The 27190-nt window shown below is 38.5% G+C and overlaps 1 protein-coding gene across 4 annotated transcripts in view; it reads right to left on the minus strand.

The window, feature by feature from the left end:
• The window catches only part of WWC3 (WWC family member 3), a 145083-nt gene that overhangs the window by 14891 nt on the left and 103002 nt on the right, over positions 1–27190 (minus strand). For 2 of the 4 annotated variants that reach the window (XM_075196457.1, XM_075196459.1), the window contains exons 9-13: positions 15254–15496; positions 10230–10319; positions 6655–7220; positions 2677–2794; positions 1763–1837 (exon numbers count right to left, since the gene is read on the minus strand). In XM_075196457.1, the coding sequence (XP_075052558.1) occupies positions 1763–1837; positions 2677–2794; positions 6655–7220; positions 10230–10319; positions 15254–15496 (1092 nt within the window). Of the gene's footprint in view, positions 1–1762; positions 1838–2676; positions 2798–6654; positions 7221–10229; positions 10320–15253; positions 15497–27190 lie in introns of all 4 variants that reach the window. The other 2 variants (XM_075196456.1, XM_075196458.1) reach the window with 1 other exon arrangement.

Here is a 27190-nt window from a genome sequence, read left to right on the forward strand (position 1 = left end):
CAGAGAGATTAGATCGAGAGAAGGAGATTCAGTGGCGTACGATGAAATTACGAAGGAGTTCAAAAATTTCTGCAGTTCTCTATATAATTTGCCTAGACCTCCACCGGACGCGCTCCACAATGAAATTGATGCATATATTTCCTTAATCCCTCTGCCCAACCTCACACAACAAGGACTAACCATGCTCAATGCAGATATTATGGCAGAGGATACTTTGCATACTATAAAATCTCTGAAGTCCTCTTCAGCCCCAGGCCCGATGACTTCTTGGCGCAATATACCAATAAATTTGCAAATCTTCTAGAACCACACTTAACTAGTCTTTTTAAACCATATCTTGGAGGGGCATCAATTGACTCAGCCACTACTGTGGCGGGCATAGTGGTGATTCTGATACCCTAAACTCTAACTACAGGCCTATTTCTCTACTGAATATGGTCCTCAAGCTTTATGCAAACATTTTGGACAAGAGACTAAAGTCTATTGTCATGCCTGAGGATTTGTCTGTACCCAGACTGGGTTGTGTCTCTGGAATGGAACTGGTGGCTACATACACAAAGCTGGGTGGCCTGATTATGTTGCTTCGCATGAGAGGGAAGGAACTGGTGCAGGTAGTGGATGCTGAGAGTTCAGGAGATTGCTAAATATGAATGGAGACTGGCAATAAGTCAAGAGTAGCAAGTCAGTGATCAGATTTAGTTTGAGAACAGGCTGGAACTGTAGGTGGACCAGACTGGAATTGAAATGCAGGATCAGACTGACAAGTAACAGGACCTGAGAGCCTTGTGCGTGACATCTATCCTTTTCTCCCTAATACACCCTGATCAAGCAGGTTTTCGCCCAGGACGTCAAGCTTCGGACAACACCAGGAGAACGATAGATCTGACCACTCTGTCCACAAGCAGAGATTGCTTTTTCTTATACTATTGCTTGATGCAGAGAAGACATTCAATCGGATTTCATGGCCATTTATGTTACGTATTTTGAATGCAATGGGCTTCTCTGGGAAGTTTGTCACGAGTGTCTCTGCCTTGTATCATTCCCCCTCTGCTTCTGTAAAAGTAAAAGGTTTGGCGTTCTCCTCATTTGATATCACTAACAGTACGAGTCAGGGCTGTCCCTTCTAACCTTTAATCTGTGCACTGATTATTCAGCCCTCATTTTATAACATTCGAGCCCACTCAGGCATCTTGGGAATGACTGCTGGTAAGTCAGAGTATAAGATCACACTCTACGCTGTTGACGTCTCTTGTCAAAACCCTAAACCTTTCTCCCCATCCTGCTGAAGTAGTTTGAGAGCTAAGGTAGGTGTTCAGGCTATTGAATAAACTTGCACAAAACAGAAGTACTAAGCTTTCATCTAATGGAGGAGGAGAGATCTGGTGTGGAAAATAGTTTTCTATTTAAATGGCATCTTGGTAAATTAAAATACTTGGCTGAGTGACATGGTAGTGATTCCAATATCATGGCAGAGCAGAAGAGACCTGGAGGCAACATGATAATTGAAGTTACATGCTAACTGGTAAAGCAGCAAAGGATAAGATTGTAAAAGCTGGATTCATACAATTATGACATTGATAATTGTTACTATGGAAAATATGGAGTCAAGTATATAAGAGCTTTGTAAAAAGGGTCAAACAAATATGTGTGAATTCTTCTGTTGACTTTGTAAGAAACTACAGAACAACTCAATAGTTGAAAGATAAGACACATACAATATATAAGAGTAAAAAAGCATTCCCCAGACTGACACGTTACTTACACTACTCCAACATGTACTTGAGGCTCTTCCCTCTTCTTAGAATCTTTACAAATGGAATCTTCAACATTCTCATTCCTGCATGGAGACAATATAAATAAGGAGAGGCTGCTGAGCATTAATAGAAAGCAATTTCCTAATTTTAATACTTGGCTTTGATGAAGTGGGTTCATATTTATAGTCAACATACCAGCAACAAGCAACTTTTTTTAAAGTAATTCCTCAACATAAGTATTCTAAGTGGGTTACTGCTATGTGCAAGCCAATAAGCATTGCTATGCTTGCCTTGAACATCTTAGCAAATTTGTGGGGAGACAAAAAGTTCTATATTTTCTTTAATATGGAAAAGAAATAGCAATAGGATACACAGCCAATAGAACATTCCAAAAATGACTATTGTGTCCAGTAGTAAATTTAGATTCTCATAGTTTGCATAATTCTGATCCTCATCAACTACGCCATCAAAATAATAACTAGGATTAAAGGTAACATGCAGCTCTGTTTACCATTGTGCTTTATGCAATCATCCCAAAATAACCCACCTAGTTTCTTTGCTGTAAACAATGTTGTATATTTGTTAAATATTAATGTAAATAGATTAGGAATTTATAAAGAAGACACCTACTCCCATGTCAGTCTTTTATAACTTTTTGAGCATGGGGATGATATGCTTTTGAACTCACATAACAGATGGCCAAATGTGAACTAATATCTGATACCTTATCACATACTCAGACAACCAACACAGCATCCATTAGCAGTGGTGGGCACACAGCATAATGCTTCTCTCTATGTATGCACACAAAGAAACAACCATCATCCACTCTAGACACATGCCCACACACAAAACAACATAATGCATCAAGAATTTCAAACATAATGTAAAACTTTTGAATAGTGTAGTCATTATAGCAAACCTTTTACTTAATGCTTCAAAAACACCACTGTCACTTGCGAGAGAGTCATCTGATAAACCAGCAGAGACTCCTTTGGCTCTCTCTAGGCTTATGGCACAGTCTTCTCGGATTGTGATTCCTGCTAATGATAAAAAATAACACATCAAACCAATGTCCACACCAGACAATAACATAATGTAAAACTAATACACATTTGATATGAAAAGGAATAATATGAAACCACTTTTTTATGTATTTTCTTTCCCCTTATAAGCAAAGTAATGGTAATACTGCCATTGAGATTACCATAGTTTCAGATATCTTGTATATGTCTAAAAGCAATTTCAGTATTTCTTTTTTTCACCTGTGATGTTAGCACACTCACATGTGTCTTATTATGCATATCCTCTGAACACTTCAACCTTTTATATTTAACTCAACATAACAATTGACTTTTTGCAAATTTAAATCACACTTTCTCAATCCATTCCATTAAGATGCACACAGGTCCCTACCCATAATTCCCACTAGACCTAATTTTTGAAGTCAAAATTGTTGGTGTTATGGGAAATGGCATGGTAGAACTAGGTAAGGTTGAGGCAAATTGGGGGCATGTACACCAGAGCCGTAACTTAGAATTCTAGCGCCTGGGGCGAGAAAGACAAATGCCGCCCCCATAGCCCTCAATTTTAACCGAATGAACCTAAAATATTCCTAAATTGCGCTGCCCTAGTTACGGCCCAGATGTACACATGTGTTCAGATTGTTCTGTTACATTAATTTTGGACATTTATATAAAAAAAAGTTTACTTTAAGCCAAATGACTCACCTGCGTATTTATACTTTGTTATCTGGAGATGGACAAATTAAAAATGAACATGTAGGGTAGGGTTGTTGTGAATTCTTTAATTTCTAAATTGCTAAATTTAGAGGGAATGGTGTTGGGTGTTCAATTTTCATACATTAACCATTTGTTTTTGTACTCAACAGTGCTAGCTGTACTCTATCATAGACACTGTGGTCTAAATCATTAAGGAGAGCAAAGCAAAAAAAAAGAGTACCTTTGCACCTTGGAAAAACCATGTTGCAGTGGAGGGGGAGGGGGTAAATTTAACATGTGGGGACAGATTTATAGTTGGGGTAGAGCATGTCCTAGATCTACTTTAAATTTTAGTGTAAAAATAAAGTTATCGTGTATTTGTGTCCTACATGACAAAAAAAGTCAGTATTTTCTTTATGTGCAAAATAATAAAGTAATTTGCACCCCTTGCATTGTAACATGTTTTTGTCTAGGATCAAATCTACTTCTTTTTTTGCCTCACTCTTCTTAATGACTCAGGCCCTGTAACTCTGACAGTATAAAACCAGCTCTTATGTGTAGTTTTCCCAGTCTCATCAACAGTATGAAGATTAATACATTTATACACAAGAGCACTGACTGTGTTATAACAGGAAACATAACTGACATACTATGCTTTGCCATTTTTGCTTTTTGTCCTTATCAGTTCTTATTTGTCTAAAACTTGTAGGATGGTAATTTCTGCTGTGAAGGAGGGGGAAGGAAATATTTTAGAAACAGGGTGAGTCATTAAAAATATGAGGTTCATAGTTTAGTCATTACATTTAAGCTTACCACCCAGTCCTTGTTTTTGTGAGTCTCTACACTCACACCTATGCTTTGGATATCACTAAAATGCTCACAAAGCAACAGGACAACATAAGGAATGATTAGCATGCAAAACAGAAAATAAATATGCCCAAGTGCAGAAATATGACTTTTTTAAAGTCTGAATAATGTAAAATATCTTCATGCCTAATATATGGAAATAATAATTTTGGTATGTATTTGTCATTTAATATAAAGAAAAATATGTACTGGAATACTTATCCGATATTACTTATACACTAAAAAACACTGGCTTAGGACAATATGTTAATTGGGTACATAGGGTTTTATTCATTGCTGAATATTTTGGTATGTTGCCAAAAATAAAACACTTCCATTATTTAAAAAATTTACCTTATACAATTAGGTTGCATAATTGCAAGCATAAAACTTACTAATATTCTGCACTGGAACAAGTTAAACATTTTTGGGAAATGTTGGTAATTTCTGCATTCAATCACCAGGTGGCAGTATGCAACCTGACTATGATTATGACTAATTAAAAATGAGCAAATTAATATTACAAATTGCCGTTACCGTCCAGATGTCATATTAGGGGAAAGGTTGTTTTAATTGAATTGTCTACCTAGAGCTAAATTTAGACAATGTTCTGCCCGAGAAAACTAATCTGTCGGACTAGCTTCTGCTGCCTATATGTGATTTCCTGATGCACTACAAACTTGTGTTCTCTCTGCACTTTGCTGCTAAAATGAATTAAATCAATGCGGTTTCCATTGTCCAGTATGTATTACAGCTGTGAAGCTGCATTATAGACTGGACAATAGAGGGGGAGCAGACAGGTAAGAAGAAAAGAGGAGAGGTCATGATTCAGGTTTTAGTCCTCTAGCTACGAAACTGGGCGGGATGTACAAATACAGTGAACCCTGCTCTATTGTTTCTGCACAACAAAGTACAGGGAGAACACAGGCACTTAAAGTACAGAGAGGCACTGATGCTTGACTGGACAGCAGTAGGAAGGGGTTGGAATACTACAATGTAAATAGTTAGCTTTAGGTGTACAGCCCCTTCTACTCCAACATACGGAGAATCACATTTCTACACTGAGCAAAATCTATAAACAAATGCAAACACCTGACAAAAAAGTAAATGAACAAATATTTATCTTTTTCCTACACTTACACAACAGCTAGGACTACACAGATGTTTTTTTTTAAAGTCTAGAATTGGTACTTTTGTGACACCAAAGTGCAAAAAACACAAAAGTGCACAAGGGTTGTCTTCAGTTCTTCATCTAAAGAAGTTTGGCCACTCTGAACCGTAAGGCCCCTTAGGGGACAGTAGTCTTCAAATCTCTCTTTGGCTAGGGGGGTCCTTTTACCTTGGAGTCAGCCATCATCCTGGGCCTAAAGTCTTCTGCCTTCAACCTCCAACCTGGAGTGTGGACGGCAGAGGTTCAGGGGTAAGGTGGGAACCTTAGTGCCACAACACTCCCCCTACTGGACTGCACAGATTAGACTCCAAAGGAATCACCATCCATAAAGGGCTCACAATCACTTCTTGAGGACTATCTCAAAATACATAAAACTGATCCCTATCCTATACTGTTATTAAGCCATTTATTTCTCCTATATAAATGCTATTTTGTACAAAAAAAATTCTTCTGTTATTAGAGCAAACGGCATAAAACACCTCTAGTATGGTGGATGGAAGTTGAGAAGCTTGGGCAGCACAGCAAAATCTGGCAAAAATGTTAGAAAGACTTTCAGACACTTTAATTTATAGATGTGTTCCAGTAATGTATGCCACATACACTGCTCTGTATTTCTGAGTTCTGTCTGAGCTTTTCAGAAAGAGCCATATATCATCCAGACAAAGAGTTTGATTTCAGTGTGCTTGGTGCTGCTCTGTGGCCACAACGGTATTGAGCCAATTGAAGACCACAGTAAGAAACCAGACATATCAGTGTAATTACTAGCCAATATTTGCAGGAGGGCATGTACTGTCATTTAACGGTAGAAAAGTCAGGAAAACCACAGCAGTGGAGGTAAACAAAACGAGTGCATTGGGCCCCTTTAGTAATGAACATTTTGAAAAGTACATACCATTGAACAATACAGGAATTGTTCAATACAGAGCATTGTAAATTACAAGTACAACTCTCAATAGCTCAAATAATGAATTCAGAAATACAGAGCAGTCTACGTGGCAGACATTGCGGAAAGACATCTATAAATGAAAGTGTCAACTTCCATCCATCAATCTACAGGTGTTTTATGCCGGTTGCTCTAATAGCAGAGCTTTATAAATTCCAAGTATCACTCTCAACAGCTCAAATGATACAGCTATATTTGTGTGACACCAGTATAACATACCTGTACTCATCTGGAGGCTTGGAAACTGTGCTCCACTTTCTCTGAGATTTTTGCTTTCTGTGTAGCAACCTTGCATAAGGTAAGATGTCCCCTGGGTCTCCTCATCAACCAGAGATGGAGCATGTCCTCTTAGAATTTCCAAAGACCCCATTATTTGCTCCAAACCTTCTGACATTTGGGCCAATGGAGAATCACGAGAAGCCGAGAGAAAGGGCGTGTCCAAAGGGGAGCTTGGAGGTGACAATGAGGACAACGATGATCGTGATGACAATGAGGCTAATGACTGAGGGGTGTCCATTGACATCTTATGTTTACTGAGGTTGGGGAGCCCAGATGCTTCAGAGTATTGATTATCTCTGCAACCAGCATCTAATGGAATCATATCAAAGCGCATATGCTGAGAAAACTCTGCAAGAGATTCAGGCTTTTCATAATGTGGAAGACCATAAATGTCCGTAAAGCTTATGGAGCTGAGAGACCCTCGGCTTGATGCCAGGGATCCTCGGCTTGAGGCCAGGGAGCCGCGACTGCTACCAGAAGACATGGTAAGGGTGCTGGCGGACAAACTGCAAAACACAACACAAAGGCATTGTAAAGGTGTATAAAGGACAGTAAAATGATTATAATAGTAATATCTACATAGTATCGACATGCCTTTTGCACAGAAAAAAAAGGAAAAGCAGGGCATAGCTCATACACAGTGGGCAGAAACTCATTGTATAATAGTTTAAATACAGTTACAAGGAATGAAAGCATTTGAGACAATTTTATGGTAAAAATTCAAGTGCAAATTCATTTTTAAAAAAACAACTCCTTTATCTTTGCAAATAAGTTTAATTTTAAGTGACTTAGGACTAAAGTATTACTAATAATATGGGGCAGATTCAGTTAATACAAAATCAGCGCAAGGTGCCTCGGGAAGTACAGAAGTAACGCTGATTTTTGCTTCCAAGGCTTAGAGGTGCGAGCAAAAAATCCACGTTACTTTTTATGGTAATATCAGTAAAGAAGCGAGGCCACAATGTTCTTAGAAATTGAATCTGCCCCGTACTATAGCTATAGGCCTGTTTAAGGTAAGGGTCTAAAGATGGGGAGATTTGTCCTAAGCACACCAGACTTGCGTTCAAAGGTGACTAAAAGACAGTGCAGGGAACTTTAGGAGCCTGACATGGCTGAAAACAGGAAATAACTTGCAGTCAGCTACATAATATGGTTAAATACAATAACACACATCTATTATGGTATTTTAATATCAGTGACTGTTTTATGTTGCAACCACATTTTGTATAACTACCTAAGTGCACCTATCACAAATATCTAGAAAAAAAACTCCCTAAACTTGGATAGGGTTCAGTAAATGTTGAGAATAATTGGCTACAAAAAAGAATGTTATACCCCGTTAGCCTAGTGGTGTAGCCGTAGGTAGTGCAAAGGGAAGCGGACTGCTGCAAGTCACATGGCCATAGGGGTCTAACTGCAACTCCTATACGCTGCTTGTCTGTTCCCTTTCCCTGTGACCAGAGAAGCACCAGCATGACATGCTTAGCCATTACAAGAGGTTTCTAATTTGGGAACCTGCAGAAAGGTATATGGTGCTGCTATTATATATTTGGGTGGTAGGTGGTGTTAGGGGGTATGATTTTGCACCATTGACTTTAGCTATGCCACTGTGTTACAAAGTACAACATGTGTAGTAGAGGATGCCTTTCTGGGGTAAATAAAGCACCTAAGATAAAATAAAATCAATTATAATTTTAGTAAAAAACATTACAATGTAAGTTATTGGCCCATGTATCTGTCAAGATATTTTAAATAACTCACACATGGCTTAAATATAAGACTATGGGCTAGATTTACTAAACTGCGGGTTTGAAAAAGTGGAGATGTTGCCTATAGCAACCAATTAGATTCTAGCTGTCATTTGTTTAGTGCATTCTGCAAAATGACAGCTAGAATCTGATTGGTTGCCATAGGCAACATCCCCACTTTTTCAGACCAACCGTTTAGTAAATTCACCCCTATGTGTGATTATGGGGTGATTGTTTGACCCTTCTAGATGGGAGAAGCTAGTTGGATCAGTACCATTTCTTGCTGCATGCATGGCAGGCACTGGATTCACCTTGCATTGCACCCATAGTCAAAAACAACATTTTGTGGGATGAGATATCATTCATTTATTAACATTTATTTATATAGCACCAGCATACTTCACAGCACTCTTTTAATTGGGAATAACCACAGTGATAAACATAAAACCAAACTGAGTACTAACCAACAAATTATACATATTCCAATGAGCTTCACGGGGTGGGTGGCATTTACGGGAGTTTTCTAGATTAGCAATTGTCCCAGTATTCGTTCTCCCTTTGCCCTCACAGAAAAATACTTGAGGCTAAATTTACTAAAGGGGGGTTTAGGGAAACTGACGCATTTTCTGCTGTTTTGTGGCAGCTTTTAAACTGCCGGATTTAATAAAGCTAAAACTACTGCAAAACCGATGGTAAAGTGGCACATTAAAACTCACCATCCTGATTTTTGAAATTAAAAGAATGCACAGTACTAAATTTATCAAGTTGCGCTTTGTCAGACTGATGGAAGAAACGCAGTAAATCCCACTGGAAGAAAGAGCTGCATGTGAGAGCCGAAAAAGAGACGAAAAACCTCAAAATATTTATACAATAAATGGCAGCACAATAAGTATTAAATGGGGAAATGAGGCTTGATTCATTTATGAGACACTTTAACATTATTAATCCTTCCCCTGGTACTTGACACTTAGTACCTCTAGGGATGGGCCCCCGTCTAAAGGACTGAGCAGAAGGATTTTTTTTTTGTTTTTTTACATTTCTTTAGTTAATTATATCTTTTTTACACCTTGCTAATGGCGGCTTCATCTAAACCGCGTGCAGTTTAAGAGTTTTAAACCTAACATGATTAGACTTTTCAGCCTCCAAACTGCTGGAGAAAATATCCAGCACCCTAGAGGGCTCAATCGCTGGCAATATGCGACGCTATCTCCAAACCTTTAAAAAAAAAAGTAATCAATAGTGAATCTCCCCCTTGTTTGTCCTCACAGGCGGCGGCCTTCACTTTCAGTGGGAAACCTTTTGTACCTTCCAGTAATGAAAACACTAAAATGTGCAAACGAGACGCATGAAATGAAGATAGTAGGGCAGTACGGTGGCTCAGTGGTTAGTACTTCTGCCTTACAGCACTGGGGTCATGAGTTCAATTCCCAACCATGGCCTTATCTGTGAGAAGTTTGTATGTTCTCCCTGTGTTTGCGCTGGTTTCCTCCGGGTGCTCTGGTTTCCTCCCACACTCCAAAAACATACTGGTAGGTTAGCTGGCTGCTAACAATTTGACTCTAGTGTTTGTGTGTGTGTTAGTGTGTGTGTGTGTTAGGGAATTTAGACTGTAAGCCCCAATGGGGCAGGGATAAATAAATGGTGATGATGATGATAACAAAGTGGAATTTCAAGTAACGTTTTCACATTTGCTTGTAAACTGTGATGTGGGTGTGTATATTCTGTGGTTAGTAAAATGGGCTGTAATGTCAGTAGATTACCACATACCTTTTTAGCTGAGTGTGAAGGTAAGAAGTCAGCCGAGTTGCCTCTTCTAGATGCTTTAAAAGACAGTTTCTCTTCTCTTGGAGCAGCAACCTTCAATGTTAAATTGAAGAAATAAAGCATTTAGTATATGTCATGTACTTTGTTTAGGAATACATTTGCTGCCCACTTCATCAGAGCTTTCCTGTCTGGTTCCCTGGGGTACTAAATAACTCACCATCAATCTAGTCACAATATGTTTTAAGTGGGCCACACACACTGTGAAACTGCAGCTGATATTAAGGAATTGGCTGGAAAAAGGCAAATTATTTCTTGATTTGTAAGATGGGACAAATCCAACTATTTTCATCTGCAACTGAGTAACAGATTAATTTAAAATAATATTATTGTTATAGTAAAATTAGTACTGATTTTATTTACACTTATTTTATTTGAGTTTTAATGTAAAATTCTTATTCATGTAGAATCGAACGTAATTCCGACTCTTAAGTGCAAAAGGCGCTTTTTACAACTGTTCCTGCTCTGAGACTGAGATGTATCTTCCCGTTGTGCGCTCTATGTTAAGAGAGGTGGAACGTGGGGAGGCAGTGGGGAGGCAGTGGGCAGGCAGTGGGTGTTAACCCTCCTTACGTACTACGCTGAGCCGAAAATACACCTCTAGCAGCCATATCTGCTGTGGCTGCTTCACTTCTTGTGTAAGATCTCTGCTAATAATCATCATCAACATGGATCTAGTTGTGTATAAAAATAAACTAAAAATAATAACAATAATAATAATAATAATAATAATAATAATAAAAGTGTGCCCCACCCCCCAAACAAAAATCCTCAACCAGCCCTTAGTGCTGCCACTCTAGGCTGGCACTAGAAAAATTGGGGAACAACAGTTTAGTACCAGCACTATGCTTTGCCAGCCAGGGCTGGTGACACTGTAGGAAGGAAACACGCAGCTTGGGGTCCCTTTGCCATAGTGCCAAAATCGCCCTATGCATGGGGATGGATTCCCTAGGAGGATTGGGCCCAGAAAACAAAATGTGGATGACTGCCCCGAGGTATCACCAGCCCAAGATATACCCAGGCCACTGGTGCGGTGGGTATGGGTTAACTGTAGAAAAATTAGATTTAAGTTGGCATTTTGTCAGTGGTGTACTACAATTCCCAGCATGCCCAGGTCGCCGTTAAGTGTTTGGGCATGCTGGCCCTTCTAGTACTGCAAGTGACAGCATACTTATGGCAGCCAGTGCATGCTGGCAATTGGTGAACCACAAATACTAGTATGCCTTGGCACCCAGGGTACGCTGGGACCTGTATTGCACCAGGGAAAAATGTAAATAAAAACACACATAGCATTTAAAAAAAACCATTTATTTGAAATAAACACTCCCTTAGACCTCCCTCTGTTACCCTTTCTTTTTAAAAGTATTATTTATGTAACGGCCTTAAACATATAAGTTAGGGTATGCTTTAAGCGTATCCAATGAAAATATATCTTGCAGCTTGAAATACTAAATAAACTAGGGGGCACATGTTACACCTATGTTGTTAGCGTAAATTGCATCCTCAGTGAGGAACTCATGACGGTTTAGCACTGTCAGAGAATTTAGTTTTGCCTCCTTTGTGTGGAACAGGGAATGTTAATTTAACAATAGACAAAATAAATATTGTTTAACTTTTAGAAAAATATAACTTCTAAATCTATGCAATGCAAAACAAGTGCAGTATGCAGCTGTAGGTGTGATTCCAAAATCTAAAACGGACTCTAATCCTATATTTTTTATTTTCCCTTTGTATTTGTTTAATGTCAACATTACCACACTCTGTTATTCCCTCATTCACCCTCCATCTGTCATTCATTCCTCTTATCTTACCCTGAACAGTGCAGTTCAATACCCCATTTCTCACCTAGTAATTCCTCTCCCCATTCACCTTCCACCTGTGATTAATTCTCTCCTCACCACCATCCTCTAATTCACCCCCTGCCCTGAGGTGTAATAATCCTGTCAGTATACAATATATTGGGGAATGGCCTAGTGACAAAGGACCTGGGTGGAATTATTATTAGTATGAAATCTTTGAGGACATGGTTCAAAAAGGACCAAAAATAGGACAGAAATTGAAGAGGTGTCAGATACAGTTCCTGAGTTTGTTCATAGCCTGCACAGAGGGAGAACATAAAACTATGTATTGTTTATACAGTCCCTTGCGTTAGCAAACTGGAAACTGTCACATGGGTTTGGGCTGCTAAGGTGCATCCCACGTGACTGGGAAACTGCATTTTCCATTCATTGCTGGGTATGACCAGGGGAACTTAAGAAAACAGACTTTTATCAGGTAAAAGAGTGGTGCTCCATTACGCCTGGGTGACTATAGCTTCAGCACTGGCATATGTAAAGATAGGCCTGTGTTCCAGGAGCTTACATTGCAAAGCTATGAATAAACATTTCTTGTGTTTTGTACAATATTAGTCTCATATAAGATTTCAGCAGTATATTGATTTGTTCACAGGGTAGCATCCAAATGTGTGCCCTTGGGGATAGATGATGCACTTCTTTCTGAGCATGGCGCAAAGGAAGAGATGACTGGCCTCCCTGGCTACCCAGAGAGGCACAAAAGAGGTCAGCCTAGCAACAGACTGTTTTGGATCCCCCTCTTAGAATACACATGATGCATTATGAGATTCGGTTCAGACTGCCAATCCTCTAGTTTCCCATAACACATGTCCAGAAAACAATTTGTTCTCCTAAACCGACAGTTTAACACTCTTCTGCTTAAGATAAATCACCTACTTATTTCAAGCATGTGCTATAGTCTCTTTAGGAAAACGTTTCAGGACCAAGATCTTTGGCTCACACTTGGAATGTACTGGTAAAAATGTCAAATAAGAGGTTGTGCTCAAGACAAATATCCAATATTTTGTACCCAGAATTGTTCTCACAAAATAATATTGCAATCATTTTCAACAATGCTTCTCTCCTTACAGCTTGAATAGAGTGCATCCATGTAAAATAATAACTATATATATATATATATATATATATATATATAGTACCAAGCAAGATAACACTTCTGGTGAAACACACATGAACAACTTCTTGTCTTTTTACTTTGATTTAATGTCAGGATGGTGAAAGTACTTGACAATATAAATATTCCAGACAGTTTCTTGTAACCCTACACACTAAATAAACACCAGCTCTCTACACACCAGCCAGCTTCTTTAGCACTGGTCACACTGAACAGAGGAACAAACAGGTTTTTATATCTGACACATCTTCCACAGCCCTAGCTTGATAGGCAGGCGACACACCCACCTTCCCTTTAAAAGGGAGTTCTCATCACCTGCTTCTGTTTGATTACTCTTACTACAGGCACACCCTGTTAGCCTGCTGCATGGGAAAAGATACTTCCAAAGCATGTAAGTCTCCGTAAACTAGGTGCACTGTTACACAAATGTGTTACTTTGCTTGCATTCTTTCTCTGCAGATTGCCAGCTAAATGCCTCCCTTTGTTGAGAGAGAGAGAGAGAGAGAGAGAGAGAGAGGCAGCTAAAAACCCTTCTGGCCTCCTTTTAGGTACCAAATGCTATGAAGTAGCAACAGAATAGACCCCACTACTCCTTTTAATTCATGTTCATGAGGTGTTTCAAACCTTTGAAAAGTTATCGAAGTTCCAGATATTCCATGAAAAAAATTTAATTTTCTTGGGGAAGCCAGGACATATGGGACACTGTACTATAGAGTAATACCAGGTCCCAGCTCATGATTTGGTTGCCATACTTGTCTTAGTGACAATAGTAGCACACAGATAGACTGATCAAGGCCACCTTTTCACAGCAGATAAAACACCTACCATGACAAAGATTTCACTTTTGGAATCGAAACGCGTTGGGTAGTTGGAGCACTATTACCTGTCATTTCATGAGGCCGATGTGCATCTACCAGCGGGAGGATCGTGGACCCGGGTAATCTACCTTCAATCCACTGTTATGTGCATTGGACTTAGACTATTTGGTAGGTAGATAGGAGGGCACTGGCTCCCGATTTTGCTAGACACCTTCTGTGTCATTTATTTTAATAAATGGTATTACTCTATGTCTGTTTCATCTCTTCATTCATATGTGATGAGTATTGGAGGCTTTATGAAGAAAGTAGGATTCCATTGATGATTGATGTGCTCTATGTATTGAGGAATCTTGTAAGCAGAATCCTTAAGGGGATCCCTTCACGTGGTTTTCCTATTTAAACAAGGCCATCACGATAGTGTGCACTTGGAAGAGGGTTCACTTCTGTGGGACATTTTAGACAATTTTTGTCTTGTACTATACAGTATCACACTATGTGCCCATTGTTTTATTTGTTTCAGTCTTCCTCCTTGGAGACAATACATCTACTGTGAGGATTTGTGTTCATATCTGTGTTCTTGATTCACTTAGCGCTATAAGGTATATTTGTTTATAGATTTTATTGTGTCTGTTGGGCAAGTTGGTGGTCTTTCCTGTATATCTGTGGCAGCTTTGCGAATAACATCAGCGCCAATCCTCTTTACTAATAGTAGCACACACAGATAGACTCATCAAGACCACCCTTTGACAGCAGATAAAGCACTGGTGAGCACTCATGGAAACGCCCTTTTCATTTAAAATATTTTGCACATATAGGGGAACATTTTTTGCCCTTGTTAAGAGATTGTACAAGTTTGAAACTAGCCCCCTTTACGTTCAGAATATTAACTATACTCTCCACTAACTTCTGCCATGGGAACTTGGAAGTGTTTTTTGATCAGAAAGCTTTCGGTTGACATAGCATAGACAGAACTAGCTGTGCCATTAAGGCTAAAGCTAAAGTCACCTAAGCATGCATAACCACTGTATTGCTTAATATAGTTAAAAAATAGATAGGAATGACTCAAACGTAGCTATTTATTACGTTATTATTGCTTTTATACGCTTAATGAAAACAAATATATGCAATTCAGTCTTTTATTTCCATAATGAAACACAGACTAGATTTGCTGATTGAACTACAAACCTTTCAGTGATTCCTTGTGCAGAGGTGGAGCGGGCCCTCTGGATCTCATCAGCCAAACGTCTCTTTTCCTCTTCTAACTTTGTAAGATCTTCAGGGGATCGTCTTTGCTGACTGATGAGCTGCAGGTCTTGAAGAAGGGCTTCCTTTTCCTTGATGAGCTGGAGATGATCCCTGTCTACCTCAGCCATTCCTGGCCAGGTTTCACCGTCCAGGAGAGCCAGTTGGTGTTGTATGCTGGAAACTCTAAATATAACAACAAAAAATTAACATTTATAATTTCCAGCAGCACACATACACAAGTATATACAATACCCCCCAACACACACACACACACACACACACACACACACATACATGTGTATATAAGAAGCGGAATAGCTAGTGATGCACATTGGTGTACATATCGGTCCAAGGTTTTTGTGAGAGCAGCGGGGAAACCAATTGATGGTGTACATGAGTCCCAGGTTTCTATCTTATGTATTTAAAAAACTCTTTTAGTGTGTTTTCGAAAAGACAGATTTATATGTTTGGCCCAAGTAAGAGCTAGTTTAAGGGATCCTGTAGTGAATGGAGTAGAGAGGGCAGGCCTCTTCTGGCCAATTAGACTAAGCTGATTAACATGCTGCAGCTGGGAGGCCTAAATAAAAGGGTGTGACAGCCTCCTAGCTGTGTATTACTAAGCAGGAAAATTACTGAGAGAGCCACATTTTCTTGTAAGTTGGACTAGTTTGCCGTTTAAAACCGTTGAGTTTAGGGGTTGGACACTAGGACCTCCTATAAATGTAGAGGGAAACTTATGTGAGTTAGAGCTAGACAGGCTAGGATTCATTTTGTTGTTTCTTTATTTCTATTGATTTGTTCTTGCTCATCTATTTCTCAATACCTATTCCTGTCACAAAATATACAATATATATACACACACACACACAATAAAAAAATCTAATTTAAAAAAAACAAAGTAAAGCGTTATGTTCATGATAATTACATTACAATGAGCATATAGAAAAATAATGTACATCATTTCAAGCTGTTTTTTTGGATTGTTATTGTGTTCCCTTCCTTTGATGTTCATTTTCTACTTTATATATATATATTTATTACGTTTTGATAGTGTGAAATAAAGAGGGCAGACGCGGTGAGTTCTGACTCATTATTATGTGAATGGCAGTGCCTTTGTTTGTATTATGCATATACAGTATAAGTCCGCGTTTGTCCTGGTCACTTTTGTGCTTCTGTAGCCATGCAAAACTAGATCCGTAAGTGTATCATAAATGCATTCCCCTATAAAATATATGTTCTCCCTGAAAAATGACACCTGGGCTTAGTGCAGTGCATGCCCTTATTTTGGAAAATATATTATATTTTATTCTCATATTATCATTATTAATGCCATTCCCCTTTAATGAAAATAAAAGTATAGTGTTCTAAAAAAGTGCAATAATACTCCCCTTTGGCTCTGGAATATGTGACAAACAGCCAAAAGTAAAGCAAAGTATGCTGATACTTCTCAGTTTCCACAGGAGAAATGACATTACATATGGCCAGGAAAAAACCTCTCCCAGAAGAAAAGAAATCTAACACAGTTTATTTCCTACTAGCATCTGGAAAGAATTTAGATCACGTGGCCCTGAAGGCAAATGTTTTTCTTAAAACATTGTTTAAAAAACTGAACAAAAAAAAAAAAAGAAAAGAAAAGTAAAACACGAGAAGTATGACCATAGTATGTGATTGTAGTTGTGGTGACCTGGAATTCAGTATACGACATATGGGAATAGATTCAGTCACACTGATATTTTATATTCCCTCTCAACTTTCAAGTTAAGTGTGGTTGACTGCTTTTAATGGCTTCTATTCATGGAATGGAGAAGCCAGAAGACATTAATTTGCCTACTAGAGATGCTCAAAAATTCTAAAATGGCATAAAATTAGATCGAATTTCACCAGTTTGATGGCCAATGAACATGATCGCCGTATAATCATCAATTCACTCCTCCGAATGAAATTTGTGGTTTCAAATTTGTAGCACCCACATTACAGATATGTATGAACTTAGTATAGAACTATATATTCTTCAATAAAATAGTTGAGTACAGACATGAAGTAGTAACAATAACAAAGTCAAAATTTGAAAGAGGGTTCAAAAGCGATATAAAGTTAACAAAGACAAACAGAGGAGTTACGCATTTTGTGGACAAAGCCAGTATAGATGCAAATACAAGCTATGACTTCACTTGGAACTAGTCACATCACCGAGGCATGAGGCACAAGTGAAGAGTCACAGAATGTCTCAAGTCACCATTTATTAGTAACTTGACAAACTGTATATTGTAAAAAATTGGCTTCGCCCACAACATGGCTGCCTTGTCTGTGTGCAGGCATTATAGCTTAGGTACTAACTGCTCTTCAGAAATAGTTTTCAATGTCACGTATATTCCTGTTCTGCCCAGATGTATATCCGAATAACCACTATTACTGTGTGCTCCTTTCAGTATACCTATCAGTGGCCTTAAATTAGAACTTTTCTGCAAAAAAAATCGGAAAAGCAAATTACAAGAATCTGGTATGATTTCTAAATTCAAAGTTGAAAAGGTGGATGTGAAAGGACCAGAATTGTCTGCTAGGCCTAGATAAAATTTCAAACTGTAAAAATGCATTGTATATACAAGTAAATTAGATGAAAAATGATTATAAAGAATGATGACATGCCAAGACTTGAAGGGTAACTGATCTCATGCATCTAATTCCTCAACTGTGCATAGTACTGGTATCTGTTAGTGTTCCCAGTATGAATTCCGCAGAGAGTGATTATACTTGAACCAAAAGAGTCTTCATTATAAACAGAAATTACACAGGAAGCAAAATATGTAGTCAATGTTTAACAGCAAGTATAGTTCATAGAAGCAGCAGGTTCAAGATAGCATGACACAAAAGGTGAGTTGCAGCACAGGGTAGCAAGATGACCAGGATTACCAAGTTTTGCAGATGAAGCAGGAGACACTGGATATCAGGCACAAATGGTGAAGTGCAGAATCTGGTTATCAGGTATAGCAGATGAAGTGCAGGCACAAAGAGACTGAATTACCAGGTTAGTCAGGAGGCACGAGGTGTAGGTTAGCCAGGAGGAACAAGGCACTGGATGATCCATGGGAGAATCAGGCAAAAGGAGGGTCAGGCAAGCCAGGGGTCAGAAGATGAGAGAACCTCAATATACCAGGGAGTAAGCAGGAGCAAGGTCAAACAAAGCTAGGATCTGGGTCACAAACGGATGAGCAGGACCAAGGAACAAAGCAGAAGTCAAATGCCAAGGAGAAGTCAGGAGCTAAACAAGAGTTTCACAGCAAGACCAGCAGCAGCGACAAAGACAAACAAACTGGCACTAGTCTGTAGGAAAAGACAGTCTAACAAAGGCCAGACACAGGTGACTACAATTCAGCTCAGATGGATCGTGGTCACCTTGCTCAGATTTCTTGTAGACAAGGAAAAACTGTTCAAGTACAACAGCAGTATATCTTTTAGCACATAGGTAGTGCAGGCCTAATTCAGAATGAAGACAGAGTCCTAACAGTATCTCCTCTTCTGACTCTGAATTAAGAGCACAAATGAGTACTCAAACAATGATAACCTGTCAAGAGAAATCTTGTTCAGGGCTACATACATAGACTGCAATCCTAAAAGGACATCTTTAGCCTTGTGGTAATCAGGCATAAGACACAAAACAGTAAAACCAATAAAATTAGACCTTAGTTCATATGCACAAAGGTCTGGCATCCACTTATTTCAGCCAGAAAATATAGTTGATAAACTCACTATTCCCATTAAGTTTCATAATCTTCAAAGATTATCAATAGGTCAAACGTTAAGTATGAACAAGTTGCAATTGTTGACTCTATGGATCACAGAGAACAAGTATGATTTTATGGGTGGTGTTATATACTTTAATGAACCACACAAGTCTGAAAAAGTCCCTACACTGTTATAAAAGTGTGTTACTAATACCTCTATATCAATTATCAGATAACAGAAATAATACATTAAATACACATCAGGGGATATATTTACTAAATTGCGGGTTTGAAAAAGTGGAGATGTTGTCTATAGCAACCAATCAGAATCTGGGGCCTGATTCATTAAGGTTCTTAAATGAAGAGGATTCTCAATTCAGTCTCCTGGACAATACCATGTTACAATGGAAGGGGTGCAAATAAGTGTTCTGTTTTACACATAAGTTAAATACTGACTGTTTTTTCATGTAACACACAAATATCAACTTTAAATTTCAGTGTACAAATAAGCTATCAAATATTTCTGTGTTACATGAAAAAACAGTCAGTATTTAACTTATGTGTAAAACAGAACACTTATTTGCACCCCTTCCATTGTAACATGGTTTTGTCCAGGAGACTGAAATGAGTATCCTCTTCATTTGAGATCCTTAATTAATCAGGCCCCTAGTTATCATTTGTTTAGTACATTCTAAAACATTATATCTAGAATCTGACTGGTTGCTATAGGCAACATCTCCACTTTTTCAAATTTGCAGTTTAGTAAATATACCCCCAGATGTTCTTATATATTCTTGTATTCAAAGAAGTGTTACCTAAAATGTTACTTGCCATTATGAATGTAAATGTATAGACATCAACTGTGGAAAGATAACAAGTAGTGGATCAGATACTTACTAAACATTCACACCTAGACAGAACCCACTGTGAATTGTCATTAGAAGTACTAGAATTATGCCTAACTAAACGTTTTGTATTTCAAAAACACATCCTTCTTCCAACAATCTGGAATTGTGATGGATTCACCAATAACCGATCACTTGCTTCATTTTATCATTAGCAACATAAGTTGATACATACACACCCATTTAAATAGTGTAATTATTGGTTTATTGACAATTTATTTTTTTACTACCTATTCTTGAAATTGAATGGCTATAGTGATTAAGCTATATGTTTGTAAATAATTTGAACAATATAGATGGTAAGTTTAGATTCCCTTTCCATTTAGATCTTAAGTAAAGTCATATTTTTTATGTTAAATTAAAACTAATCACAGAACCTTGTTATACAAAAGGAGTTTATATCACCTCATGTAATAAAAGGTATTTCATATGCTTATGTTTTGTATAAAACACAACAATTATGACTTATAGGCCCAGTATCAATGCTGTCGGGTCAATATTTTGAATTTATATTAATGGATTTGGACCAGGAGTATCAATATGTGATCCATCATAGCTAGATATTTAGACCCTATAATATGTGGATGTACAATAATGAGCTCACACTAGATTTAGTGGAGTCCATGATTCATTTGGAATCAATAATTATTCAGACAATGTGCTTTTGCTTTATGATGTTTATGGTAATATGGGCATATAATGATAGCCTTGGCTTTTTCCTGGAGCTTGATAGCACTGCCAGCGATATATAATGTCCATGATCTCACCTATTTGTGTGTCATATACATGGATTTATTATGACAGCATGACCTATTGTATCTCCTTTGTACCTGATATGACTCATGATAATGTGAATGGTAATGACACAGATCAGCTTTTAAACAAATTATATCTGCTACACTGTATGTATGTGTGGTCATCCCTAAACCATTGTATTATACAAATGTATTTATGATCAGGTTTAATCCATCAGAAAAGCTATGCAGATATTTGTAATGTGCAGTTGGACATATGCCCAAATCTAAATTAGGCCCTGTATGCATTTTAATATAATCTGTCCCACCAGCTATTAATTGCAGGGTCTATTTTCAAACCCAACAGGAAACTTATGTTCTAGGTCATTATTGGCTAACCTGTGACACTGCAGGTGTTGTGAAACTACAAGTCCCAGCATACTTTGCCAATAAATAGCTGCTTATTGCTGGAAGGGTATGCTGGGATTTGTAGTTTCACAACACCTGTAGTGTCACAGGTTAGCCAACACTGTCCTAGGCTGTAGTTACCATTGAGACACACTAGGCCTATGTCTAAGGAAGCACTGTTCATGGAGTGAGTTTTTTAAAGCATTTTATATTTATTTTATTTACTCTTTTGGTACTCGGTCTGTATATCGAGAACACAGTATATATCTAATATTCCCAGTGAAATAATGGACGGGGGTGTGTTGGATACAGAGGCATCTGAATGTAGGGTGCACAATTACAAGGATAGTGATTATTAGCTCTCAATGCATAAGGCAGTCAATGCTACATACAGCAATGCCTTTCAGTCGGTAATCTGGCACAACATGTGGCATAGTTACAAAGATTCCTGCTATCATTCTAATTCAGAAATGTATTTATTGATACCTTTTCAATCACAAACTCTTGAAATTTAGTCTAAGATGTCTTAAGTTTTTAGCAGGTGTATATTTAAAAGCATTTTTTCTCTACTTCAGTGTAGTGAATACCCATCCCTCAACATGTTGTTTCTATTAATATAGTTATCTTAAGATAAAACCAGTGGCATAACAGCTTATGAAACCATCTGTATAAATTATCAGCAGTTGACCTTTACGGCTCTGCAAGTCTTCCACTGAGCTCTGCAATCATGCAGGAAAGCTAGCCTTTCCCTAGCAATTTCCTCTGCCACTCCCTGACCTTCAAACTTTTTTTTAAAAAAAATCAGTAATTCCTGCAAGAAACAAAAAAAGATAGTTACATTTAATACTACCAAGCACCCGAAAACAGGACTTGCATTCCATAAATGATAATCTAATAGCTTAAATGATAACACTACCTAAAGAGGAATGCAACAGATAGCTAATTTATTTGTTGTCAGGCCAGAGAAAAATTTAAAATGGGGTGGGAAGGGGGTGGCGGGATTCACATGGACTAAGGTAAGGCACAAGTTAGCCAATGAGCTGCAGCTGGAGCAGACTCTAAATCTGAAGCACGCAGCATTCATACGGAATACTAACAGTTTTTACAATTTACTATTAAATGAAATTACGTGCATGGGGATAAATCATTTTTGAAAATGGTCTCCCACATCTTAGTTCCGTACTTAGTAATACTTCTGACAAAGGTTAAAGGATAAAACAAACCAATACAGAAAAAGATAAATGAGTGGATGCTAATTTAACTTGACCAACTGCGTCATTGACTTACAATAATCAGTAAATAGGAAGCAAGGAATGTACTCTCTAATTTACCCTAAACAACATTTAGTAATATATAGATATTGACCACAGATGTTCTATTGTAGGTCCACATTTGACATATTGAACTACTGCACAAGTCACTCCAACAAAATGAGAACTCATAGCTTAAATTTTGCAACTGTAAATGTGTATGGATGTGTCTGGGATGTTACAGGTCATTCCAGTGTTCCAATCAATTACTGTTTTCTCTAGGAATTGATAGGCTGTATTTGCTCTATGACTGTTACAAATGTAGTTACAGCAGTAAGCCCTTGTTATTACCAGCAGCTTCTGTTTATTGTATACATGTATATGTGTGTATAAGTGCAAATGGAGCACCGTGCAAACAATATTATTGGTTATTAAAGGGGCACGGGCAGGGAGGGTCCTCGGCCCTATGTCTCATGTCTCTGTATAGTTCATACTTGCCAACTTATGGCAAGTATGATCCGGGAGCCTGCCGGGGAAGGTGGGCGTGCAGGGGGCGGGGCTCTGAAAATCCCGTCATTTTGGCCCCGCCCCCGTGATGTAATGACGCAAAACACGTCATTTTACAGCGGGGACAGGGCCAAACGCCGCAATTCCTGGTGAATCGCGGCGTTTTGGACCTAATTCTGCCCAGTTCACTAGGAAGTGGGCAGATCCAGGAGATTGTCATACTCTCCCGGGAGTCCGTGAGACTCACGCGAAATGCGGGAGTCTCCTGGACATTCCGGGAGAGTTGGCAAGTATGGTATAGTCTCTGTCTTCATTGTTTTTTGTCCCTGTCATGTCTTATGCTGAATTGTTTCTGTATGCCATGCAATTTGTTCTGTTGATTGCATACGTGCATTTATTTTTGTGCTCTGTACCCATGTACATGTTATTATGTCTGTTTTCATGTATGTCATATTTGTACTACTATGATAGGCCCTATGGAATCTGTGTTGCTGTACAAATAAATGATAATAATAATAATAATTGTATCACAATCTGGCTTTTGCGGGTCTCCAGACTGCATTATTGACTTTCATGTAGTCACACACGAGCAATCATTGTGTTATTTTTAATGATACTTTGGCAACAGTTTTACATTATACAGATTACATTTAATTTTAACTTGTCAGTGACATATATTCGCTTGTAATTTTATCAATAAATGCAATTATGCAGGAAAATAAGGCTTGTGACGCACAAAACCCTGTGCCTATATGATTCCTCGTTAAAAGTCTGTGCATAAAATATTTTAAAGCAGAGAACATGGGACAATTAGTCAATATAAAAATATACCATATTTTTCAAAGTGTATTTCAGTGTACAAAATTTACACAGCACAATTTGGCTCCTCATCAAATCTATGACAAGTAAAGTGTTGCCAGACATGTAGAATACACATATGCATGTGTGCTGGCACAAGCCCTGTAGAACACTAGAAACCATTGTGCAAAAATGCATACTAAATAAAGAATGTGACTACAGTTTATTTAAAATACAACATCCACCTCAGTACTGACTACACAATTAACTCCGTCCATGCCAAAGGGACTCTCCGTGCTGAGTCAGTTTACTGGTACGATATGTGAAATGCAATGCTGTACTAAAGGGAATTTAAAGCAATTTGCTTATTCTCTAAATATAACTACATTTTTTGAAGGCTGTTTCCTACCTTGAGACAAGGTCATCACTTCATTTCCTAGCCTCAAGCTAGGAGGCTTCTCCAGTATTTCAATAACTGGTGGCTGCTAGCCTCATGAAGGAGCTCATTTAGAATAGGACATACATCTCTTTCATGCATAAGATACGCAGATATCTTCCATACTGCGCATTTGCATTATAAATGGCACATGCATATATTCATATACATACTTTTTTGACTTGCGTCTCCTTAGGCCTGGAGAGGAACAGGGGGCCAGTGGTATATAAGGTACTCTGAGTACAGTAATCAACTGTCTGTGGAATAAATTGGCTTCACCCATACCCTCAGCTCAGCTTGGATGGTGGTCGAAAATGCCTTTGGACATTTGAATGGACGTTGGCGGAGTTTATTGAAACGCAATGACATTGTCCCCAATTTATGCCCCACGTAGTTGCTGCTTGCTGTATGTTACACAATATTTGTGAAATACAGAAAGAGCAGTTTCTACCAGAGTGGAACATACAGGACTCTGAACTATATGTGTTGTCTGTGGATTCTACAACTTACGAGGGAGAACGTACAAATACCTCTGCAGAACTAATTCGTACACCGCCAGTCTGTCATCCATTATTGAGTAGAGCAGACAAACGTTTACCTTAACAAAATATTTTTATTCAAATTGGTAGTTTCTTTGTTAAGCGGTAAATATTAAATCATATCTACCAATACAAATCCAATTTTAATCAAAAAGTGCTTTTCAAAAATGTCATAATATTGTAGTACTAGAAAAAAATGTACATATAGACACTTTTAACACACCTGTGCCAAAACAGTAGTGCAAAACAAAAGTTTTGGTCAGTGCTTACATCACACTTATTATAAAATATAAACAACATTTTAAATATTGTAGCCTCAAACACCGGCATTCTAAACATTATAACTTTACTAAACAATACCTATAACATTACCTATCGCTGTAGGTAATGTGGGTACTTGGGGTTAGAGTCAGTAAACGGGTACTCTGGATTATGGGGAGTAGCCAGGTACTCAGGGTTATGGGGAGTCATTTGTGGGGGGATGATGTGGGTCTTCTGTTGTGTTTGAACACTGCAATTCGGCATGTTCTTCAGCCGCATCGTCGCTAATGATCAGGGAGGGCCCATTTAAGTTACTGCTGTCTGGTGTAGGACTTGGAGCATCGCGGCAGCTTGATGATGACAATGCGATTGGATTTGCCAGGGCAGAGTTTCCAAACACTACATTACATTGTTCATAGAATTGCCATTCCATGCGGGCAGCTCCACTCTTTCTCCGGTTGTGGTTATGCACTTTGGAGTATTGTTTTTGCAGAAATTTCAATTTATTGACCACCTGCTGCTGGCTGTGATTTATCCCACGCTGAGTGAGTATTTTGGTGATATTATTTTATACTGTTGCATCCTTAACAGTGCCTGTTATCTGTTTCTTGATCTCCTTCTCTCCTCTAACGGCCAACTGCTCTCTCACCTCGTCATCCAGCCAGTGTGCCATGCTTTCTGCTATCTGTCTTCTCTGCAGCATTGAAATGATGTCATCCTCCAGCGTCCCAGACACCCAATCGGCTTCTTTCTGTGAGACCCGGGTTGAAAAACCGAGGTCTCACGTTCAAACTGCAGGTGACCCGGGACTGACACTGCAATACACTTCAAAAGTCCTGGGTCTAATTTTGCACTGACCGCCTTTCACACTGAGCTACGACCCGGGGTGTTGGAGCTCGCCCTGGCAAAAACTCAGGTTTTTGCAGTAGTGTGAAAGGGGTACAACAAGTACCTTTCCTTTTAAGAAAATAATAATATTTTAAACAGTACTACATTAAAGATAATGCTTTATACTAAGAATACAACTTTTTAATGCAACTTTTCTGGTAACGCTATCTGAGGAGTGCCAGTGATGTGGAGGGGACACTAAAAGTGCCCAATCTCCCGCATTGTGGCACCTACAGACTCAGCTGCACCCTCATTTCAAAGAGTGTAGTTCCCGCATTCGAATAATTTGGCAATGGTGAAGTTATGGGGTCATATATCATTTAATTTAGGCTGTTTTTAGGCTCTTTCCATGCATATGATCTGCCAAATAAAAAATTTCAGGACAGAGATAGAGGGAGGTTCTTGCTGCTTCCAGTTTTTGGCTATTTGAACTTTTGCAGCTATAAGAATGAGGGATATCAGATTTTTAGTTTGTGCGCTTGGGTCTTGGGGCGGGCCGAGAGAGTAAAAATGGCCAGGGATCTTTATATAGTGGTCATTCTGATAATGAATTGATAATAGAGTTGAGAGTATATTTTGTTCCAGAGCGGTATAATTTGAGAGTAGGTCTACTATGTTTGGTGAAAAGTGCCCCTATGGCCAGCAGTTCGGGTCAGAGAAAGGGAACATTTTAGTTAGTTTTTCTGGAGTATAATATCATCTGTCATAGGTCTTATAAGCTTATTTAAATTAATATTGAACTAGTGTTTATTATCTCTCTGACCTCTTCCCAACAAGGATCATCAGGAGGTGGGTCAAAATTCCTCTCCCATTCCCTTTCATTTTGGCCCCTGAGAGTCAAGAGAAACCTCTACGAGTAGATTGTAGATCATGGAAATCAAACCTCTACTTAAAGGGGTCCTCTAACAGATTATTTGTATGCTCCCTTAAGGTATGTCTGACTCTCAGAACAGGTGTCTGGGAGAGGGGGATTTCTTATGAATATAGTCTAGTTACTTTGTATGTTAATTTTAATTCTTCCTTTAATTTAAAAACCAAACAACATGTAATCCTATCCATGTTCCCCAAATATGTGTTACATAAATAACTGCACAGCCAAACATATAAACATAGTTAAACTGGGGGCTGAAACCGCATAGTCAGGGAAGTAGGGGCAGGGTTATGAGCTTTTTATATATAAAATTGACAGTAAAAATATTTTCAATGGTTGACAACACTACAATATAGCTGTCATGATCATGATCACAGCAGTATCTTCATACTGCTTGCCTCCTGCAGCTCCTGTCTGCTAAGAACTATGCTTGAATTTTGCCTTTGTGTGTATCTGACCTGCAGTACCTCTCTACCACCAGAGGTGCTGCTGTCTCACTAGCAGGAGTTGCCTCATTCCCCAATCAGCACCCACACATGTTCGCTGCCTTAATAAGTC

Source organism: Mixophyes fleayi, chromosome 2 (assembly GCF_038048845.1).
Source record: "Mixophyes fleayi isolate aMixFle1 chromosome 2, aMixFle1.hap1, whole genome shotgun sequence".
Taxonomy (NCBI): domain Eukaryota; kingdom Metazoa; phylum Chordata; class Amphibia; order Anura; family Limnodynastidae; genus Mixophyes; species Mixophyes fleayi.